The 20,662-nt window shown below is 36.7% G+C and overlaps 1 protein-coding gene across 4 annotated transcripts in view; it reads right to left on the bottom strand.

Moving 5' to 3' along the window:
- Positions 1–20,662, bottom strand: part of WDPCP (WD repeat containing planar cell polarity effector) — a 515,554-nt gene that overhangs the window by 166,541 nt on the left and 328,351 nt on the right. For all 4 annotated transcript variants that reach the window (XM_055241570.2, XM_063617935.1, XM_055241569.2 and 1 more), the window contains one exon: positions 12,513–12,615. In XM_055241570.2, the coding sequence (XP_055097545.1) occupies positions 12,513–12,615 (103 nt within the window). The remainder of the gene's footprint in view (positions 1–12,512; positions 12,616–20,662) is intronic.

The raw sequence follows: 20,662 nt of genomic DNA, 5'->3' as shown, positions 1-20,662 counted from the left end.
ATCCTAAGCATGAAGAACAGAGCTGGAGGGATCACCATTACCCAACTTTAAACTATACTACAAGTCTGCAGTAACCAAAACAACATGGTACTGGTACAAAAACAGACACAGAGACCAATGTAACAAAACAGAGAACACTGAAATAAAGCCACACACCTACAGGCATCTGATCTTTGACAGTCAAGAAAAGAAGTTGGGAAAGGGCTCCCTATCCAATAAATGGTGCTGGAATAGCTTGCTAGCCATATCTTTTCACCATATACAAAAAATAACTTAAGATTAATTAAATAATTAAATGTATGACCTCATACCATATAAGCATCCTAGAAGAAAACCTAGGAAATGTCCTTCTGGACATTGGCCTTGGTAAAAAATTTATGATTAAGTCCTCAAAAATGAATGCAACAATAACAAAAATTGACAAGTGGGGCCCAATGAAACCAAAGAGCTTCTGCACATCAAAAAAACTATCAACAAAGTAAACAGACAGCCTACAGAATGGGAGAAAATATTTGTAAACTATGCTATGCATTTAACAAAGGACTAATAAGCAGAATCTATGAAGAACTTAAAATCAACAAGATAAAAACAAACAAATAAGACCATTAAAAAGCCTGCAAATGACATGAACAATCATTACTCAAAAGCAGACATACAAGCAGTCAGCAAACATGAAAAAATGCTCAATGTCACTAATCAAAGAGATGCAGATCAAAACCACAATGAGATACCATCTCACACCAGTCAGAATGGCTTTTGTTAAAAAGTCAGAAAATAACATATGCTGTGAGGTTGTGGAGAAAAGGGAATGCTTATACACTGCTGGTAGGAATGTAAATTAATTCAGCCACTGTGGAAAACAGTCTGGAGATTTCTCAAAAACTGAGAACTATCATTCAACCCGTTGATCCAATTTCTGGGTATATACCCAAAGGAAAATAAATTGTTTTGCCAAAAAGACACATGCACTTGTATGTTCATCACAGCACTACTCACAATAGCAAAGACATGGAATCAACCTAGGAACCCATCAATGATAGACTGAATAAAGAAAATGTAGTATATATATACCATGGAAAACTATACAGCCATAAAAAAGACTGAAATCACATCCTTTGCAGCAACATAGTTGTAGCTGGAAGCCATTATTGTAAGTGAATTAACTCAGGAATAGAAAACCAAATACCACATATTCTCATATGTAAGTGGGAGTAAAGTATTAGGTACACATGGACATAAAGATGGGAATAATAAACACTGGGGACTAATAGAAGGGCAAGGAGCAAGGGCTGAAAAACTACTTCTTGGGTACTATTGCTTACTACCTGGGTGATGGGGATCATTCATACCTCAAATCTTAGCATCATGTAATATACCCATGTAACAAATCTGCACACATGCCCCCTGAATCTAAAATAAAAGTTGAAATTACTAAAGAAAAAAGCTTCTAAAAAATTCACCAATAGAGTAGTTTCTCCTTTAGAGATAATTTGGGAGGACCAAATAAGGTAATGTTTGTTACAGTACTTAACATAGGACACTATATGAATATAAACTTTGAAAATTAAACTTTTAAAGATAATTATATATTAATATGCAGTTCTAAGAAATAATGGAGAGGTCCCATGTCTCTTTTATCCAGTTTCTTCAAACGATAATATTTTACAAAAATGTAATACAATGTTACAACCAAAATATTCACATTAATGCAGTCAAGATTAATGTAAAATTTTTAAGTTGTAGGAAGTGTTACATATGCGATATATAAATAGCTGGATCATAAAGTACTATTACACGTTCAAATGCATCCTTTCTAGAATGTTTGACATTTAGGCATTAGGTCAAAATAATCTAGATATCAAAACTAGGCAGAGATATTGAAGCAAAACCATGAGTCTGTAAGACTGATCCCTCATGAATGTAAATGCCAACATTTAAAAATAGTACATGAAATGCAGGAATATGTAAAAATACATCATCACAATTAAGAAGTATTTATTCTGGAATGTAAGGTTAGTCTGCCATTTGAAAATCAATGCAATTCACTATATTAATAGAACAAAGGAGAGAGATCATGATAATCTTGATAGGCACAGGAAAAGTATTCAATAAAATTCAGTACCTATTCGTGATAGAAACTCTTAGCAAACTAGTTACTGAAGGGAACTTTATTAATATGAATAAAAGGCTTATTAAAAACCTGGGGAAAACTTTATGCTAACTGGTGAATTATTATAAGCTTTCCCTAAGAATGAAGAAATAGAAAATAATGCCAGTCACAACTTCTACTTATCTTTATTTTATTTATTTATTTTTTTTAATTACACTTTAGGGTTTTAGGGTACATGTGCACAATATGCAGGTTTGTTACATATATATCCATGTGCCATGTTGATTTCCTGCACCCATTAACTCGTCATTTAGCATTAGGTGTATCTCCTAATGCTGACCCTCCCCCCTCTCCCCACCCCACAACAGTACCTGGAGTGTGATGTTCCCCTTCCTGTGTCCATGAGTTCTCATTGTTCAATTCCCACCTATGAGTGAGAACATGCGGTGTTTGGTTTTTTGTCCTTGCGATAGTTTACTGAGAATGATGTTTTCCAGTTTCATCCATGTCCCTACAAAGGACACAAACTCATCATTTTTTATGGCTACATAGTATTCCATGGTGTATATGTGCCACATTTTCTTAATCCAGTCTATTGTTGTTGGACATTTGGGTTGGTTCCAACTCTTTGCTATTGTGAATAGTGCCGCAATAAACATACGTATGCATGTGTCTTTATAGCAGCATGATTTATAGTCCTTTGGGTATATACCCAGTAATGGGATGGCTGGCTCAAATGGTATTTCTAGTTCTAGATCCCTGAGGAATCGCCACACTGACTTCCACAATGGTTGAACTAGTTTACAGTCCCACCAACAGTGTAAAAGTGTTCCTATTTCTCCACATCCTCTCCAGCACCTGTTGTTTCCTGATTTTTTAATGATGGCCATTCTAACTGGTGTGAGATGGTATCTCACTGTGGTTTTAATTTGCATTTCTCTGATGGCCAGTGATGATGAGCATTTCTTCACGTGTTTTTTGGCTGCATAAAAGTCTTCTTTTGAGAAGTGTTTGTTCATATCCTTTGCCCACTTTTTGATGGGGTTGTTTGTTTTTTTCTTGTAAATTTGTTTGAGTTCATTGTAGATTCTGGATATTAGCCCTTTGTCAGATGAGTAGGTTGCAAAAATTTTCTCCCATTCTGTAGGCTGCCTGTTCACTCTGATGGTAGTTCCTTTTGCTGTGCAGAAGCTCTTTAGTTTAATGAGATCCCATTTGTCAATTTTGGCTTTTGTTGCCATTGCTTTTGGTGTTTTAGACATGAAGTCCTTGCCCACGCCTATGTCCTGAATGATATTGCCTAGGTTTTCTTGTAGGATTTTAATGGTTTTAGGTCTAACATGTAAGTCTTTAATCCATCTTGAATTAATTTTTGTATAAGGTGTAAGGAAGGGATCCAGTTTCAGCTTTCTACATATGCCTAGCCAGTTTTCCCAGCACCATTTATTAAATAGGGAATCCTTTCCCCATTTCTTGTTTTTGTCAGGTTTGTCAAAGATCAGATAGTTGTAGATATGTGGCATCATTTCTGAGGGCTCTGTTCTGTTCCATTCATCTATGTCTCTGTTGTGGTACCAGTACCATGCTGTTTTGGTTACTGTAGCCTTGTAGTATAGTTTAAAGTCAGGTAGCGTGATGCCTCCAGCTTTGTTCTTTTGGCTTAGGATTGACTTGGTGATGTGGGCTCTTTTTTGGTTCCATATGAACTTTAAAGTAGTTTTTTCCAATTCTGTGAAGAAAGTCATTGGTAGCTTGATGGGGATGGCATTGAATCTATAAATTACCTTGGGCAGTATGGCCATTTTCACGATATTGATTCTTCCAACCCATGAGCATGGAATGTTCTTCCATTTGTTTGTATCCTCTTTTATTTCATTGAGCAGTGGTTTGTAGTTCTCCTTGAAGAGGTCCTTCACATCCCTTGTAAGTTGGATTCCTAGGTATTTTATTCTCTTTGAAGCAATTGTGAATGGGAGTTCACTCATGATTTGGCTCTCTGTCTGTTATTGGTGTACAAGAATGCTTGTGATTTTTGTACATTAATTTTGTATCCTGAGACTTTGCTGAAGTTGCTAATCAGCTTAAGGAGATTTTGGGCTGAGACAATGGGGTTTTCTAGATATACAATCATGTCATCTGCAAACAGGGACAATTTGACTTCCTCTTTTCCTAATTGAATACCCTTTATTTCCTTCTCCTGCCTGATTGCTCTGGCCAGAACTTCCAGCACTATGTTGAATAGGAGCGGTGAGAGAAGGCATCCCTGTCTTGTGCCAGTTTTCAGAGGGAATGCTTCCAGTTTTTGCCCATTCAGTATGATATTGGCTGTGGGTTTGTCGTAGATAGCTCTTATTATTTTGAGATATGTCCCATCAATACCTAATTTATTGAGAGTTTTTAGCATGAAGTGTTGTTGAATTTTGTCAAAGGCCTTTTCTGCATCTATTGAGATAATCATGTGGTTTTTGTCTTTGGTTCTGTTTATATGCTGGATTACATTTATTGATTTGCATATGTTGAACCAGCCTTGCATCCCAGGGATGAAGCCCACTTGATTATGGTGGATAAGCTTTTTGATGTGCTGCTGGATTCCATTTGCCAGTATTTTATTGAGGATTTTTGCATCAATGTTCATCAAGGATATTGGTCTGAAATTCTCTTTTTTGGTTATGTCTCTGCCAGGCTTTGGTATCAGGACGATGCTGGCTTCGTAAAATGTGTTAGGGAGGATTACCTCTTTTTCTATCGATTGGAATAGTTTCAGAAGGAATGGTACCAGTTCCTCCTTGTACCTCTGGTAGAATTCGGCTGTGAATCCATCAGGTCCTGGACTCTTTTTGGTTGGTAAGCTATTGATTATTGCCACAATTTCAGAACCTGTTATTGGTCTATTCAGAGATTCAACTTCTTCCTGGTTTAGTCTTGGAAGGGTGTATTTGTCGAGGAATTTATCCATTTCTTCTAGATTTTCTAGTTTATTTGCATAGAGGTGTTTGTAGTATTCTCTGATGGTAGATTGTATTTCTGTGGGATAGGTGGTGATATCCCCTTTTTCGTTTTTTATTGCATCTATTTGATTCTTCTCTCTTTTCTTCTTTATTAGTCTTGCTAGCGGTCTATCAATTTTGTTGATCTTTTCAAAAAACCAGCTCCTGGATTCATTAATGTTTTGAAGGGTTTTTTGTGTCTCTATTTCCTTCAGTTCTGCTCTGATTTTAGTTATTTCTAGCCTTCTGCTAGCTTGTGAATGTGTTTGCTCTTGCTTTTCTAGTTCTTTTAATTGTGATGTTAGGGTGTCAATTTTGGATCTTTCCTTCTTTCTCTTGTGGCCATTTAGTGCTATAAATTTCCCTCTACACACTGCTTTGAACGTGTCCCAGAGATTCTGGTATGTTGTGTCTTTGTTCTTGTTGGTTTCAAAGAACATCTTTATTTCTTCCTTCATTTCATTATGTACCCAATAGTCATTCAGGAGCAGTTTGTTCAGTTTCCATGTAGTTGAGCGGTTTTGAGTGAGTTTCTTAATCCTCAGTTCTAGTTTGATTGCACTGTGGTCTGAGAGACAGTTTGTTATAATTTCTGTTCTTTTACATTTGCTGAGGAGAGCTTTACTTCCAACTATGTGGTCAATTTTGGAATAGGTGTGGTGTGGTGCTGAAAACAATGTATATTCTGTTGACTTGGGATGGAGAGTTCTGTAGATGTCTATTAGGTCCACTTTATGTAGAGCTGAGTTCAATTCCTGGATATCCTTGTTAACTTTCTGTCTTGTTGATCTGTCTAATGTTGACAGTGGGGTGTTAAAATCTCCCATTATTATTGTGTGTGAGTTTAAGTCCCTTTGTAGGTCACTGAGGACTTGCTTTATGAATCTGGGTGCTCCTGTGTTGGGTGCATATATATTTAGGATAGTTAGCTCTTCTTGTTGAATTGATCCCTTTACCATTATGTAATGGCCTTCTTTGTCTCTTTTGATCTTTGTTGGTTTAAAGTCTATTTTATCAGAGACTAGGATTGCAACCCCTGCCTTTTTTTGTTTTCCAGTTGCTTGATAGATCTTCCTCCATCCCTTTATTTTGAGTCTATGAGTGTCTCTGCACGTGAGATGGGTTTCCTGAATACAGCACACTGATGGGTCCTGACTCCTTATCCAGTTTGCCAGTCTGTGTCTTTTGATTGGAGCATTTAGCCCATTTACATTTAACGTTAATATTGTTATGTGTGAATCTGATCCTGTCATTATGATGTTAGTTGGTTATTTTGCTCGTTAGTTGCTATAGTTTCTTCCTAGCCTCGATGGTCTTTACAATTTGGCATGTTTTTGCAGTGGCTGGTACCGGTTGTTCCTTTCCATGTTTAGTGCTTCCTTTAGGAGCTCTTTTAGGGCAGGCCTGGTGGTGACAAAATCACTCAGCGTTTGCTTGTCCGTAAAGGATTTTATTTCTCCTTCACTTATGAAGCTTAGTTTGGCGGGATAGGAAATTCTGGGTTGAAAATTCTTTTCTTTAAGAATGTTGAATATTGGCCCCCACTCTCTTCTGGCTTATAGAGTTTCTGCCGAGAGATCAGCTGTTAATCTGATGGGCTTCCCTTTGTGGGTAACCCGACCTTTCTCTCTGGCTGCCCTTAACATTTTTTCCTTCATTTCAACTTTGGTGAATCTGACAATTATGTGTCTTGGAGTTGCTCTTCTCGAGGAGTATCTTTGTGGCGTTCTCTGTATTTCCTGAATCTGAATGCTGGCCTGCCTTGCTAGATTGGGGAAGTTCTCCTGGATAATATCTTGCAGAGTGTTTTCCAACTTGGTTCCATTTTCCCCATCATTTTCAGGTACACCAATCAGACGTAGGTTTGGTCTTTTCACATAGTCCCAAATTTCTTGGAGGCTTTGTTCATTTCTTTTTATTCTTTTTTCTCTAAACTTCCCTTCTCTCTTCATTTCATTCATTTCATCTTCCATCAGCGATACCCTTTCTTCCAGTTGATCGCATCTGCTACTGAGGCTTCTGCAATCTTCGCGTAGTTCTCGAAACTTGGCTTTCAGCTCCATCAGCTCCTTTAAGCCCTTCTCTCCATTGGTTATTCTAGTTATCCATTCTTCTAATTTTTTTTCAAAGTGTTTAACTTCTTTGCTATTGTTTTGAATTTCCTCTCGTAGCTCAGAGTAGTTTGATCGTCTGAAGCCTTCTTCTCTCAACTCGTCAAAGTCATCCTCCATCCAGCTTTGTTCCGTTGCTGGTGAGGAACTGCGTTCCTTTGGAGGAGGAGAGGTGCTCTGTTTTTTAGAGTTTCCAGTTTTTTTGCTCTGTTTTTTCCCCATCTTTGTGGTTTTATCTACTTTTTGTCTTTGATGATGGTGATGTACAGATGGGTTTTTGATGTGGATGTCCTTTCTGTTTGTTAGTTTTCCTTCTACCAGACAGGACCCTCAGCTGCAGGTCTGTTGGAGTTTACTAGAGGTCCACTCCAGACCCCGTTTGGCTGGGTGTCAGCAGCAGTGGCTGCAGAACAGCAGATTTTCGTGAGACCACAAATTCAGCTGTCTGATAGTTCCTCTGAAAGTTTTGTCTCAGAGGAGTACCCGGCTGAATGAGGTGTCAGTCTGTCCCTACTGGGGGGGTGTCTCCCAGTTAGGCTGCTCATGGGTGAGGGACCCACTTTAGGAGGCAGTCTGTCCGTTGTCAGATCTCCAGCTGCGTGCTGGGAGAACCAATACTCTCTTCAAAGCTGTCAGTCAGACAGGGACATTTAAGTCTGTGGAGTTTCTTGCTGAGTTTTTGTTTGTCTGTGCCCTGCCCACAGAGGTGGAGCCTACAGAGGCAGGCAGGCCTCCTTGAGCTGTGGTGGGCTCCACCCAGTTCGAGCTTCCTGGCTGCTTTGTTTACCTAAGCAAGCCTGGGCAATGGCGGGCGCCCCTCCCCCAGCCTCGCTGCCGCCTTGCAGCTTTATCTCAGACTGCTGTGCTAGCAATCAGCAAGACTCCGTGGGCATAGGACCCTCCGAGCCAGGTGCGGGACACAATCTCCTAGTGTGCCGTTATCCAGGCCCGTTGGAAAAGCGCAGTATTAGGATGGGACTGACCCGATATTCCAGGTGCCATCTGTTTCCCCTTTCTTTGACTAGGAAAGGGAACTCCCTGACCCCTTGCGCTTCCCGAGTTAGGCAATGCCTCGCCCTGCTTCAGCTCGCGCACAGTGCGCTTCACCGACTGTCCTGCACCCACTGTTAGGCACTCCCTAGTGAGATGAAACCGGTACCTCAAGCAGAAATGCAGAAATCACCTGTCTTCTGTGTCACTGGGGCTGGGAGCTGGAGACCGGAGCTGTTTGTATTCGGCCATCTTGGCTCCACCCTCTCTACTTATCTTTATACTAGAGCTTCTAGTCAGTACAATAATAAGGAAAGAGAAGTGAAAGGCATAAGAACTAAAAAGGAAGGAATTAAAATGTCCTTATTTGCTGATATCATTTGGATGTTTGTCCCCTCCAACTCTCATATTGAAATGTAATCCCCCATGTTGGAGGTAGGGCCTCATGGGAGGTGTTTGGGTCATGAAGGCAGATCCCTCTTACATGGCTTGGTGCCCTCCCCATAGTAAGAAGTGAGTTCTTGCTGTTAGTTCACATGAGAGCTAGTTGTTTAAAGGAGCCTGGGTCCTCCTCCTCTCTCTGTTTCTTCCTCTCTTACCATGTGATATGGCATCTCCCCCTCTACCTTCTACCACGATTTGAAGCTTCCTGAGGCCTCACCAGGTGCAGATGCCAGCACCATACTTCTCATATAGCCTGAAGAACCTTGTACCAAAATAAACCTTTTTTCTTTATAAATTACTCAGTCTCAGGTATTCCTTTATAGCAATGCAAAGAGACTAACACATTTCCAGACGACATGATTTGGATGCAGAAAATTCAAAAGAATTTACTATTGGCATTAATAAGCAAATTTATCACTTATTGCTGGATATAAGGTCAATATATACAATAGTCAATTGTATATATACCAGAAATAAAACAGAAAATGAAATTTAAAAATAAGATTACCACATACAAAGGAGAAAAAGAAATACTTAAATCTAAAGGAAGATGTGGAAGACCACTACTATGAAAACTACAAAACATTTTTTATAACAAATAGAGAAGACCTAAATAAATGGAGGGATAGATCATATTCATGGATTGGAAAACAATATTATAAAGAAATAAATTCAGCCCAAATATATCTATGAATTAAATGAGATTCTAACCAGAATTTGAGCCCCCGCTGTTTTTTTTTTTTTTGTTCTTTGAGTCAGGGTATAAGCTGATTTTGAGATTTATATGGAAGGATAGCCAAGTCTATCTTAAAGAACAAAGCTGGGCAATTTGCACTACTAAATAATAACATTGACAGCCAGAGTTGCTTAAAGCAGTGAGATATTTGTGCAAGTATAGACAAACAGAGTAATAAAATAGAACATGGTCCAGAAACAGCCTAAATATTATACTGTCACATATACAAAATTACAATACCTTTTCCACCGGAATGGCTAAAATGAAAGAGAGACAATATCAAGCATCAGTGAGGATGGCCAAAGCTGGAACTCTTACGTACTGCTGGTGAGAAGGGAAATTGTTAACAACTACTTTGGAAAACTGGAAGTAGCTACTAAGGCTGCATATCCTATGTCACAGTCTAAACTTCTAAGCACAGTCAAACAGATCTGTGTACCTATGTCCGTTAAAAGACATACACAAGAATGTTCATAGCAACACTGTTCACATTAGCCCCAAACTTGAAACAACCCAAATATCCATCTAAAGTAGAATAAATTGAAGTACATTCATGCATTGGAATATTGTCATACAGCAATAAGAGTGGAAGAATTATAACTATATGCAACAATATGAAAGATTCTCAGATTTGTAATGTTGAATAAAAGGAGCCAAATACAAAAGAATATAGGTATGAATCCATTTACGTTTGAAAAAAGGCAAAATTAGTCTATAATGTTACAAATCTAGACAGTTGGGCTGAGATTATAGCATTTTGAAGTGGGTATAGGAAGGCTTCTGGGGTCCTGGTAACATATGTTACTTCGTCAGGATACTGTTTACAAGGATGTGTTCACTTTGTGAAATTCATTGAGTCACATGCTTATGTTTTGTGCACTTTTCTGTATGCATGTTAGACTTCAATAAAAAGTTTTAAAAATTACCAAATTGTTCAGATTATCATCATCCAGATTTTCCTTTGGCGCCTCTTGCTTTTAACTATGGTGACAGTATTTATGTCTGATGCTTTTTTACAGACTTTCCCATGTAAATGGAACTACTCTTTCGCTATCTTACATAATTTGGCTCCTTGCTTGCATCAGAGAATCACTTTGAAAGCCAAAAATTTAATAACTTTCAGCTTTGGGATAAGTTTAAGAGAATAATTGAATTAAATTGAGGGAATTTGAGAGAGAATTAGCTTTCCCCAGCATGATGTGGGCCGCAAAAAAGAAGTAGGTAGAGACCATGACGAGGAAACAAGAAATTCTTTGTTAATTCCATTTGGAATTATGAGTGAGAATCACCCAGTTTTCTGCAGCAAAACTAGAGTAGAACATTCACATAATGGGGCAACCTCTTGAAAGTTACTGATGTTATTTAATAGTATCTTTGTCAAAACACAGTAATCTAGGTCAAAGGCTGAGGCCTGAGACAAGGCTGAGAAAAGGGAAGTCACAGGGTATCAGTGAAAATATATTTGCTAGAAATGACGCAGGGCTCAAAGTGGGTACACTAAGCTTTCTGGCTAGGAATTATCAGCTGGCCACAGTAACCTCATCAGAGAATACACAGGAAATGAGATGCATTTTGGTGAATTGGGGAGTTTCTTCATTTTGCTGAAATTTTGCGATAATCTCTTCACATTCTCTTTCACTCTTACTAGTTTTAAATAGCTTTAAAATGCAAAGATGGTCCTCATTATATCTGATACCCTGGAAGAAAAGGCAGGGTACAGGACAACTAAGGAAAATTCCCAGAAAATTGGCTATGACTTAACTTCCTGCTTTGTTTTCCTAAATGGCTAGAGGGATAGGGATGGAGGGTATTTCCCCATCATATAACATCATCATTCCTCTAAACATGGTATGCTTTCATCATTTAGTTAGAAGTGACTTCTCATAGCAAATATAAATTGCACTTACTTCACAGAGTTGTGCTGAAAATTAGTTATCTGTAACTTAACATTCAATAAATATTAGGTGCTATTATTAGTAGTAGTACACACATTAATATCCCTTCCTGGAAAGTAACAAGATATAGTCATAGGTCAATTACAGTTATTCTTATCCAATACTGCATTAATAGTGAGTATTCCTTATCCATTAGAAATGGAGATATGAAAGTGGTCTAATCAATTTGGAACTCTTTCAGGATGGGGGAAGGAGAATGGAATTATATTGCTAGTACCTGTCAGCCCTGGTATTCAAGTTTAGAGCTACCCTGCTGGAATGGCTTTGAGTCCTTCAGTACCACCTTGAAGATTAGATCTATGTGGTGGCATCAGAGAGAAGCTGACAATTGGTCCCTTTGGCTGCAAACAGCATTACAAAAACAAAGCACAAGATCTGTCAATGGAGAGGCTTGTATAAGATTTTTCAAGCACTTACAAAGTGGAAATCTTTTTAAAATTTATTTGTTTCAGAGGAGTTCCACAGAAAAATGAATTCTAGTACAATCCTGAGGGTTCTTTGCCTAATTTAAGAATAATGAATACTCAGGAAGAAAAGGAATTGGATTTCTAAGTATCAATATTGCTCAATTTAGCAGCATTAGATAAACTGAGTTAAAAAAAAGATGTTAGTGTTGATATTACAATACTTTTTATAAACTTTCATTTTTTTATGTTATAAAATTTAAATGGACTTTTAAATTCATTCTAAGGCTTCGATCTGTCTTCTTCAGAATACTACGGTTTAAAATGATTCTAGCAGCTTCTAAACAAAAACAATCACCCATCAAACCCAAAATCTCATATGAAATACTTTGCCTGATATAGGAGAGAATTCTTTTGAGAAATGACATGTCTACGTATAAATAAAGGATTATATAAATTTCTGCACTAGTTAATTTTAGTAACAGCACTATGATAATACTAAGCTCTTTCTCCCAAAATCTTATGAAAAGAATATACTTTCGACTTTTTGCTAAATGATGACTATAGTAATCACTCATTAGAAATTTTCACATAAACACAATTCCAACTTGTGTATCAACATTGTGCTGTTTGTCAAGGCTTAATTCTTCTTTTTATAAGGCACTGTCTTTACAAACAAAGTAATTCAAATTAACCAACCATGTCCTCCAAACTGAAATAGAAATGATACTATTGATTAAAATAAAAAGCACTTAAAAATAGCATTAATTCTTACCAACCCCAGAGGTTATTGATTCTGCATCAATGTCACTAGCTCTTTTTCTTGCCACTTCAGCTAGTGCCAATTCACCTTTATCTAGTGCAAGGTAATGAATATCCTGAGGAAATAAAGCAAAATAAAAGATTGATTCAAAATTAATCTTGCTCAAGTTACAAAGAGGATTTTGAAGGAAACTTATTGTCCAGATTACAAAATAGAAACAGTTTGTAAATATTCTTTTCTGTATTTTAAGTTTCTTAGTTTTCTAGTATAAGCAAATTTTTCTGAATTGGAGATCACAGCTATAACTAAAGGCAAGTATTTAAATAAATTATTTTAAGCTGTGAGGAAAAATACAAGTTTTTAATAAAGTGACATAGTTTTGTCAGGGAATAAAAATGTTAATTGCTGTTTTTCTTTGGTAAGACATTAATATCCAAGGGTGTCTCTTCAAATTTTAATTGTATATTATGCTAAGCACGATAAAAGGGATACTAAACAGATTTGTTGCTGCATCTGGCATATATTTGTTATTATTAATATTACTAGTATTTTGAACTCAATTCATACCGACTAAGTGCTGGGCACTGTTTTGGAGTATGGCAATCAATTATAATACCATATCTCAAAAAGCTGTATGCCCAGTGGGGAGAGAGACGACTGTAAACCAGTAGTTAATTACAAAAAGGTATGATAGATTTTGTAGCACATATGTGCAGAGTGCTATGGAGCCAAAGAGGAGGAACTGATCTCTGATGGTAGTCTTGAAGGGTGAATAAGAGTTACTGTAAGAGAAGGAAAATGGAGGAAAGGTGACAGGGAATGAACGACATCTGCTGCAGATATGCAGAGAAGCTTGAGAAAACACAACTCTCTCAGACAATGGCAGATCTTTCGATATGGAAGGAGTGTTGGATGTGTGGGAGAAAACAGTGAAAAGTAATACTGAACAAGTGGAGTCACTAAAACGGATTTAGATCTCTTTTTGCTACGCAGAATGATTGTTGGAATGAAAATTTTATTGAAATAAAAATGGGAAAAGAATATGAACAACAAGTTTACAGTGAAGAAATAAATATAAATGGCCTATCATTAAAAGATATGTGACCTTATGAAATAAATGCAAGCTGAAAAATGTAATTTCAAATTGGATAAATCTTTAAAAGTAAATAATAATTACAGGTTGCAAAGTTTTGGGAAAACAGGCATGTAACACTTACTGGGAATATAATTGGTTAAGACTTTATTTATTTATTTATTTATTTTTTGAGACAGAGTCTCACTCTGTTGCCAGGCTGGAGTACAGTGGCATGATCTTGGCTCACGGAAACCTCTGCCTCTCCAGTTCAAGTGATTCCCTTGCCTCTGCCTCTTGAGTAGCTGGGATTACAGACACGCACCACCACGCCTGGCTAACTTTTGTATTTTTAGTAGAGACGGGGTTTCACCATGATGATCAGGCTGGTCTCGAACTCCTGACCTTGTGATCTGCCCACCTCGGCCTCTGAAAGTGCTGGGATTACAGGCGTGTGCCACCACACCCGGCAGGTTAAGACTTTATAGAGCCAAGGATCAGTAAGCTATGGCCCATGGACCAAATCTAGCTTGCTTTTGATACAGTCCTCAAGTTAAGAATGGTTTTTACATTTCTAATGGTTGGAAGAACTGTGCTCAATCACTGCTATGGAATGCTGAGTGGCTTTGAAATTAGCTTTTGCTGCAGATTTGAAAAGGTTTCAAGCTAAAGTTACAATGTAAAACAGTGCTTATATGTGAAACATACTGTGATAAAGTCATTTCATTTCAACGAGAACATTGTTTGAATTGCAAGTAATGTCAGGCTGCATCACATACTTCCTGCACTGTCGAAAGGTTTTTTTTCCTGTTTTTTTTTTTTTAATCTCCATTCCTGCACAAATTTTCAGCAATATATTTTCTGATTTCAAACTACAGCAGTGTTTTTCAGACCTTGATGCAAGTGCAAAGGAAATTTACATATTCCAAAATCCATTTAACTGTGCAATTGAGGAACTTTAATTGGAAGTGATTTGCAATGTAATGACATGCTAAAAGGCATTCTAGCCTTTTAGCTAATAGAATTCTAAAAATGCCTGCCAGTCTGTTGAATATACTCAATTAAAAGCATATACTCATGGATTGATATCAGTATTTGGCAGTACTTACATATGTGGAAAGACATTTTCGAAGGTGAAATATGTAAAATCTCATTGTAGATAAGCATTAACAGATGAACGTTAGCTAAAGATTTTGATGATAGGAAACACCAGCTTTCAAACCCAATTAAGTGAAATGTTACCTCCTCTGAAAAGGATTCCATTCTTCACATATGTAGAGCTATATCACAAAAATTGTCCTCTTTTAATTTCGTCAATAAAGATTTATGGAAATTTTCTGTCTTATTATATAAGTACCTATATGATAACTTCAGTTTTGCCTCTTGGCTCACAAATCTCTAATATTTGCTATCTGGCCCTTTGTAGAGAAAGTTTGCTGGCCCTGTATTTTAACAATGTATCATAATTTAAAATATACTTTTGGTAAATCTTCCTAAGGAAATGATGGGACAGTGTCCAAGATTGGTAATTAAAGCATTGTTTATAACAGTGAAAAACGGGGCAACTAAAATGTACAATCAAAATAATCATGTGGTTTTTAATTTTTAATCCAAGAATAGCATGATACTTTCATAATAGATCCTTATATTCAGAGAATTTGGTAAGTTGAAAATAATATACTTTTTTCAACTTTGCTAATATTTAAGATTTTTACATCTATGCTCTTAAGAATAGTCTGTGACTTTGTTTACTTGGACTGCCCTTGACTGGTATCAAGACTACACTGGCCTTATAAAATGAGTTAGGTGGCTTTCCCTGTTTTCTGTTCTTTGATAAAATTTGTATTTATTATTGAAAGCAAAAAATATGCAATACATTTGAGAAGACATTACCAACCATTACTAAAGAACATAAATGAACATCTGATTAAAATACAGACATACACATGCTTATATCTAGGAAGACCATACATTTATAAAGATTTCAATTCTGACCCCATATATCCTGTAAAACTCAGTGGAGTTCTAATCAAAATCCCCTCAACTTGATAAATTGATCTTAAAATTAATAGTTCAAAACAAATGGCCAAGAATATCTAAAACTTATTCTAGTTAATTTTAAAACTATAGAACACTGATATACAGCCATATAAACAACAACAAAAAAGAAACAAGAAACATACCCATATATAGATGGTTCTATTTGTGGTACTATTATGAGTACTTTATGTTTAGAAGTAAGTGTGGGCTATAAGATCTGTGGTCAACAAATGATTTCTGGAACATTTTCTGTCTCTTATTTTTGCATTCTTCCTTAATTCTCTCATTTCTCCCCTGTATTTTAAAAAAAGTTCTAGGGAATTGGGGTCATCAATTTGAAGAGGGCAAATTAAAACATAAAAATAAAAGAGATCGTGTTTTACTTTGCCCAGGCTAGATTCAAACTCCTGGGCTCCAGTGAACCTTCTGCTTCAGTCTCCTGAGTAGGTGGGACTACAGGTACTGGCTAAGAGGGCAAACATTAATAGTTCTTAAATTGATATTGTATCTCTCCCATGAAAGTCTTAATTTCATAATCTGTTTGGAAACGTACTATGCAGTCCATGTATTTGCTGATTCACTTGTGGACCTCCTCATTATTCATATATTTGAATGTGGACTTAAGCAAAATGCATTTAAGAGTATATCTCTGTAATTCCATGCCCCTGAGGTCTGACAGAGTTAATTAAGCTTTAGGATCTGGTGAAAGACATATCTAGTATCTATATTGCCTCTCGAGTGGCTATCTTCTGACTTCGTTTAATAATTTTTGATAGATTTAGCCTAGGAATTTAGTTTAAATGTTGGATTTACACAATTAAATGCTATGATATGAATGTCCCACCAAAACACATGTTGAAACTTAATTGCCAATGCAATGGTATTGGAAGGTGGGGCCCTTAAGAGAGGATTAGGTCATGAGGGCTTTGCTGTCATGAACAGATTAATGCTGTTATCACAGGAGTGGGTTAGTTATCAAAAGAATGGGTTTGTTGTAAAAGTGAATTTGGCCCAATTTCCTTTCTCTGTCTCATGTGTTTACTCTGCCTTCCACCCTTCACCATGGGATCACTCTTACCAGATCCCAGCACCATGCTCTCGGACTTCCCAGCCTCTAGAGCTGTTAACTGAATAAATCTGTTTTCTTTATAAATTACCCAGTCTATGGTATGCTGTTGTAGCAGCAGAAAACGGATTAAGACAACAAATGTCTGGGAAATGGTCATAGTCTAAATGAATCAAGAAAATAAAACCCACTTGGCTGTATATTTCATTTTTCTGTCCTTTACCTGAGTAGGCTAGCACATACAGGAATAATGGACATGGAGTAAAGCTCATTGAGACTAATGCTAAGGTACTGTTAAGTCTAAATATACTGAAGAAATTGCAAACAAGTGGCCACCAGCAGGGTAGTCATACTCACTATAACATTAGTTTTAATCAACAGATATTAGCTAATCAAAAATCATTCCACAAATAACTATGCAATGTTTACTATGTGCCAGATACAGAGATGAATTTTCCATGAAGCTAATGAAGCTTAAGCTTCATTACCTCTTACTTGTAGAAGTCCTTTCTGGTATCTAATTTTGTATCTGAAAATGTAAACCCTTTTTCTTAAAAAAAAATTCCTCAAATTATATCAGCTTCAGGCTCTGTAAAACATGGATGTACCCCTGGCCAGATGCCTAGCTATCATGGTTCTAACAGACTAGTGGACTATTTACTATATGCCACTTGTTTAGAATCACTTGTCTAGAAGACCCAACTATATGCTGTGTACAAGAGGCTCACTTCACCTCTGAGGAAACACAGACTGAAAGTAAATGGATGGGAAAAAGATATTCCATTCAAATAGAAACGGAAAGATTGGAGATGGCTATACTTCCATCAGACAAGATATACTTTTAGTAAAAAGGCTGGGCGCGGTGGCTCATGCCTGTAATCCCAGCACTTTGGGAGGCCGAGGCAGGTGGATCACGAGGTCAGGAGATCGAGACCATCCTGGCTACCATGGTGAAACCCCGCTTGAAAAGAGAAAAAGAAGGTCATCTTATAGTGATAAAGGGTTCAGTTCATCAAGAAGTTATAACAGTGGTAAATATATTTGCATAAAACACTGGAGCCCATGAATATATGAAGCAAATATTAATAAGTTTGAAGGGAGAGAGAGATTGCAATACAATAATAGTAGTAGACTTCATTACCCCCACTTTCAACACTGGATCATCTAAAGAGAAAATCAATGAGGAGACATCAATTTAAACTACAATTTAAAAAATGGACCTAACAGATATTTTATAGCATCAGCATCCAACAGAAACAGAATATAAATTCTTTTCAAGTGTATATTGAACATTCTTCAGAACATATGATATGCTGGGCCACAAAACAAGTCTTAACAAATTTAGGAAGACTAAAATCATACATTTTCTGACCACGATGGCATGAAACTATAAATCAGTAACAGGAACAATCTTGGAAAAGTCACAAACATGTATAAATGAAGCATCTTTCTGAACAACCAACTGGCCAAAGATAAAATTTAAAAATACCTTGTGACAAACAAAAATGAAAACACAATATACCAAAACGTATAAGATGCAGCAAAAGTAGTCCTAAGAGAGTATATAGTAAAAAGTGCCTACTTCAGAAAAGAATATCTCAAATAAACAATCTAATATTACACCTCAAGGAACTAGAAAAAGAAGAATAAGCCCAAACTTGGAAGGAAATAATAAAGAGAAAAAAGAAACAAAATAGATACTAGAAAAATAACAGAAGAGATCAAGAAAACTAAAAGTTGGTTTTTGAAAAGATAAACAAAACTGACTAAACTTTTGGTAAACTAACAAAGAAAAAAGAGAAGATTCAAATAAAATCAGAAATGAAAGAGGAGACATTATAACAGTATACCACAGAAATACAAAGAATCACAACGTACTACTACCACTATGAACAACTGTATACCAACAACTTGGATAACCTAGAAGAAATGAATGAGCTCCAAGAAACATGCAGTCTACTGAGTCAGGAAAGAAAGAAATAGAAAATCTGAACAGACCAATAATGAGAAGGGAGACTGAATAATCAAAAAGAAAAGCCCAGGATCTGATGGTTTCACTACTGAATTATACCAAACACTGAAAGAAAAAGTAAAACCAATCCTTCTCAAGCCCTTCCAACAAACTGAAAAGGACGTACTTCCAAACTCACTATGAGGCCTGCATTACCCTGATACCAAAGCCAGACAAAGACACTACAATAAAAGAAAATTACAGCCCCATGTCCCTGATAAACATAGATGCAAAAATCCTCAACAAAATACTATCAAACAAAATTCAGTGGCACATTAAAAAAGATCATTCACCATGATGAAGTGGTATTTATTCCAGAAATGCAAGTATGGTTCAACATATATAAATCAATAAGTGTGATACACTGTATTAACAAGATGAAGGACAAAGACTGCATGACCATCTCAATAGATGCAGAAAAATCACCTGACAAAATTCAACATCTGGTCATGATAAAAACTCAAAAAAATGTGGAAGGAATATACCTCAACACAATAAAGGCCATATATGATAAGCCCATAGCCAACATCATACTCATTTGTGAAAAGTTGTAAGTTTTTCCTCTAAGATCAGGAATAAGACAAGGATACCTACTCTTATCACTTGTATTCAGCACAGCACTGGAAATCCTAGCCAGTGCAATTATACATGGAAAAGAAATAAAAAGTATCCTTATAGGAAAGGAAGATGTGAAATTCTGTTTGCTGATGACACAATCTTACATACAGAAAAAACAAAAAATTGTTCGAACTGATAAATTTGCAGGTTGCAAAACCAAATTTAGTTGATTTTGCAGCTTATAAAATCAGTAAAGTTGCAGGTTATAAAATCAACATACAAAAACTTATCCAAAAAATAAATTAAGAAAACAATTCCATTGATACTAGCACCAAAAAAGAAAATACATAGGAGCAAATTTAACCAAACAGATGAAAAACCTATACACTGAAAACTAAAACATTGATGAAAGAAATTAAAGAAGACACAAATAAATGGAAAGATATCGGTTAGGCACGGTGGCTCACGCCTGTAATCCCAGCACTTTGGGATGCCGAGGCGGGTGGATCACGAGGTCAGGAGTTCAAGACCAGCCTGGCCAAGATGGTGAAACCCCATCCCTACTAAAAATACAAAAACTAGCTGGGTGCGGTGGCAGGCGCCTGTAATCTCAGCTACTCAGGAGACTGAGGCAGGAGAATCATTTGAACTCGGGGGGTGGAGGCGGCAGTGAGTCAAGATCACTCCACTGCACTCTAGCCTGGGCAACAGAGTGAGACTCCATCTCCATAAATAAATAAATAAATAGATAAAATTAAAAAAAAAATGGAAAGATATCCCATATTCATGGATTAGTAAAAACAATAGTGTTAAAATGTTCACATTACCCAAAGTAATGTACTAATTCAATGCAATTCCTATCAAAATTCCAATGTCATTTTTTTAGCAAAATAGAAAAACAGGTTCTAAAATTAATATGGAACCAGATAATACCCTAGAGAGCCAACAATCTTGCGCAAAAGGAACAAAGCTGGAGGCAACACAATAACTTCAAAATATATTATAAAGCTATTGAAACGAAAGCAGCATGGTACTGGCATAAAAACAGGGACACTGAAGAATGGTACAAGATAGAAATCCCAGATGTAAATTCAAATATTTATGGTCAGTTGATTTTCAACAAAGCGGCCAAGAGCATGCAATGGGGAAAGAACAATTTATTGTCCTTTCCAATTTATTTAATAAATGGTGTTGGGAAAACTGGATATTCATGTGCAGAATAATAAAATTGGACCCTTACATCAAACTACATATAAAAATCAACTAAAAACGGATAAAAGATAGTATGTTAAGCACAAGACTTGAAACTTGTGGAGGAGGGAAAAGCTCCTCGACATTTGCCTGGGCAATGATTTCTTGGCTAGGATTCCAAAAGCACAAGTAGCAAAAGCAAAAATAGATAAATGAGACTGCAA

Source organism: Symphalangus syndactylus, chromosome 14, assembly GCF_028878055.3.
Source record: "Symphalangus syndactylus isolate Jambi chromosome 14, NHGRI_mSymSyn1-v2.1_pri, whole genome shotgun sequence".
Classification (NCBI taxonomy): Eukaryota; Metazoa; Chordata; class Mammalia; order Primates; family Hylobatidae; genus Symphalangus; species Symphalangus syndactylus.
Note: the sequence above shows the minus strand (reverse complement) of the source record. Positions and strands in the feature narration are given on the sequence as shown.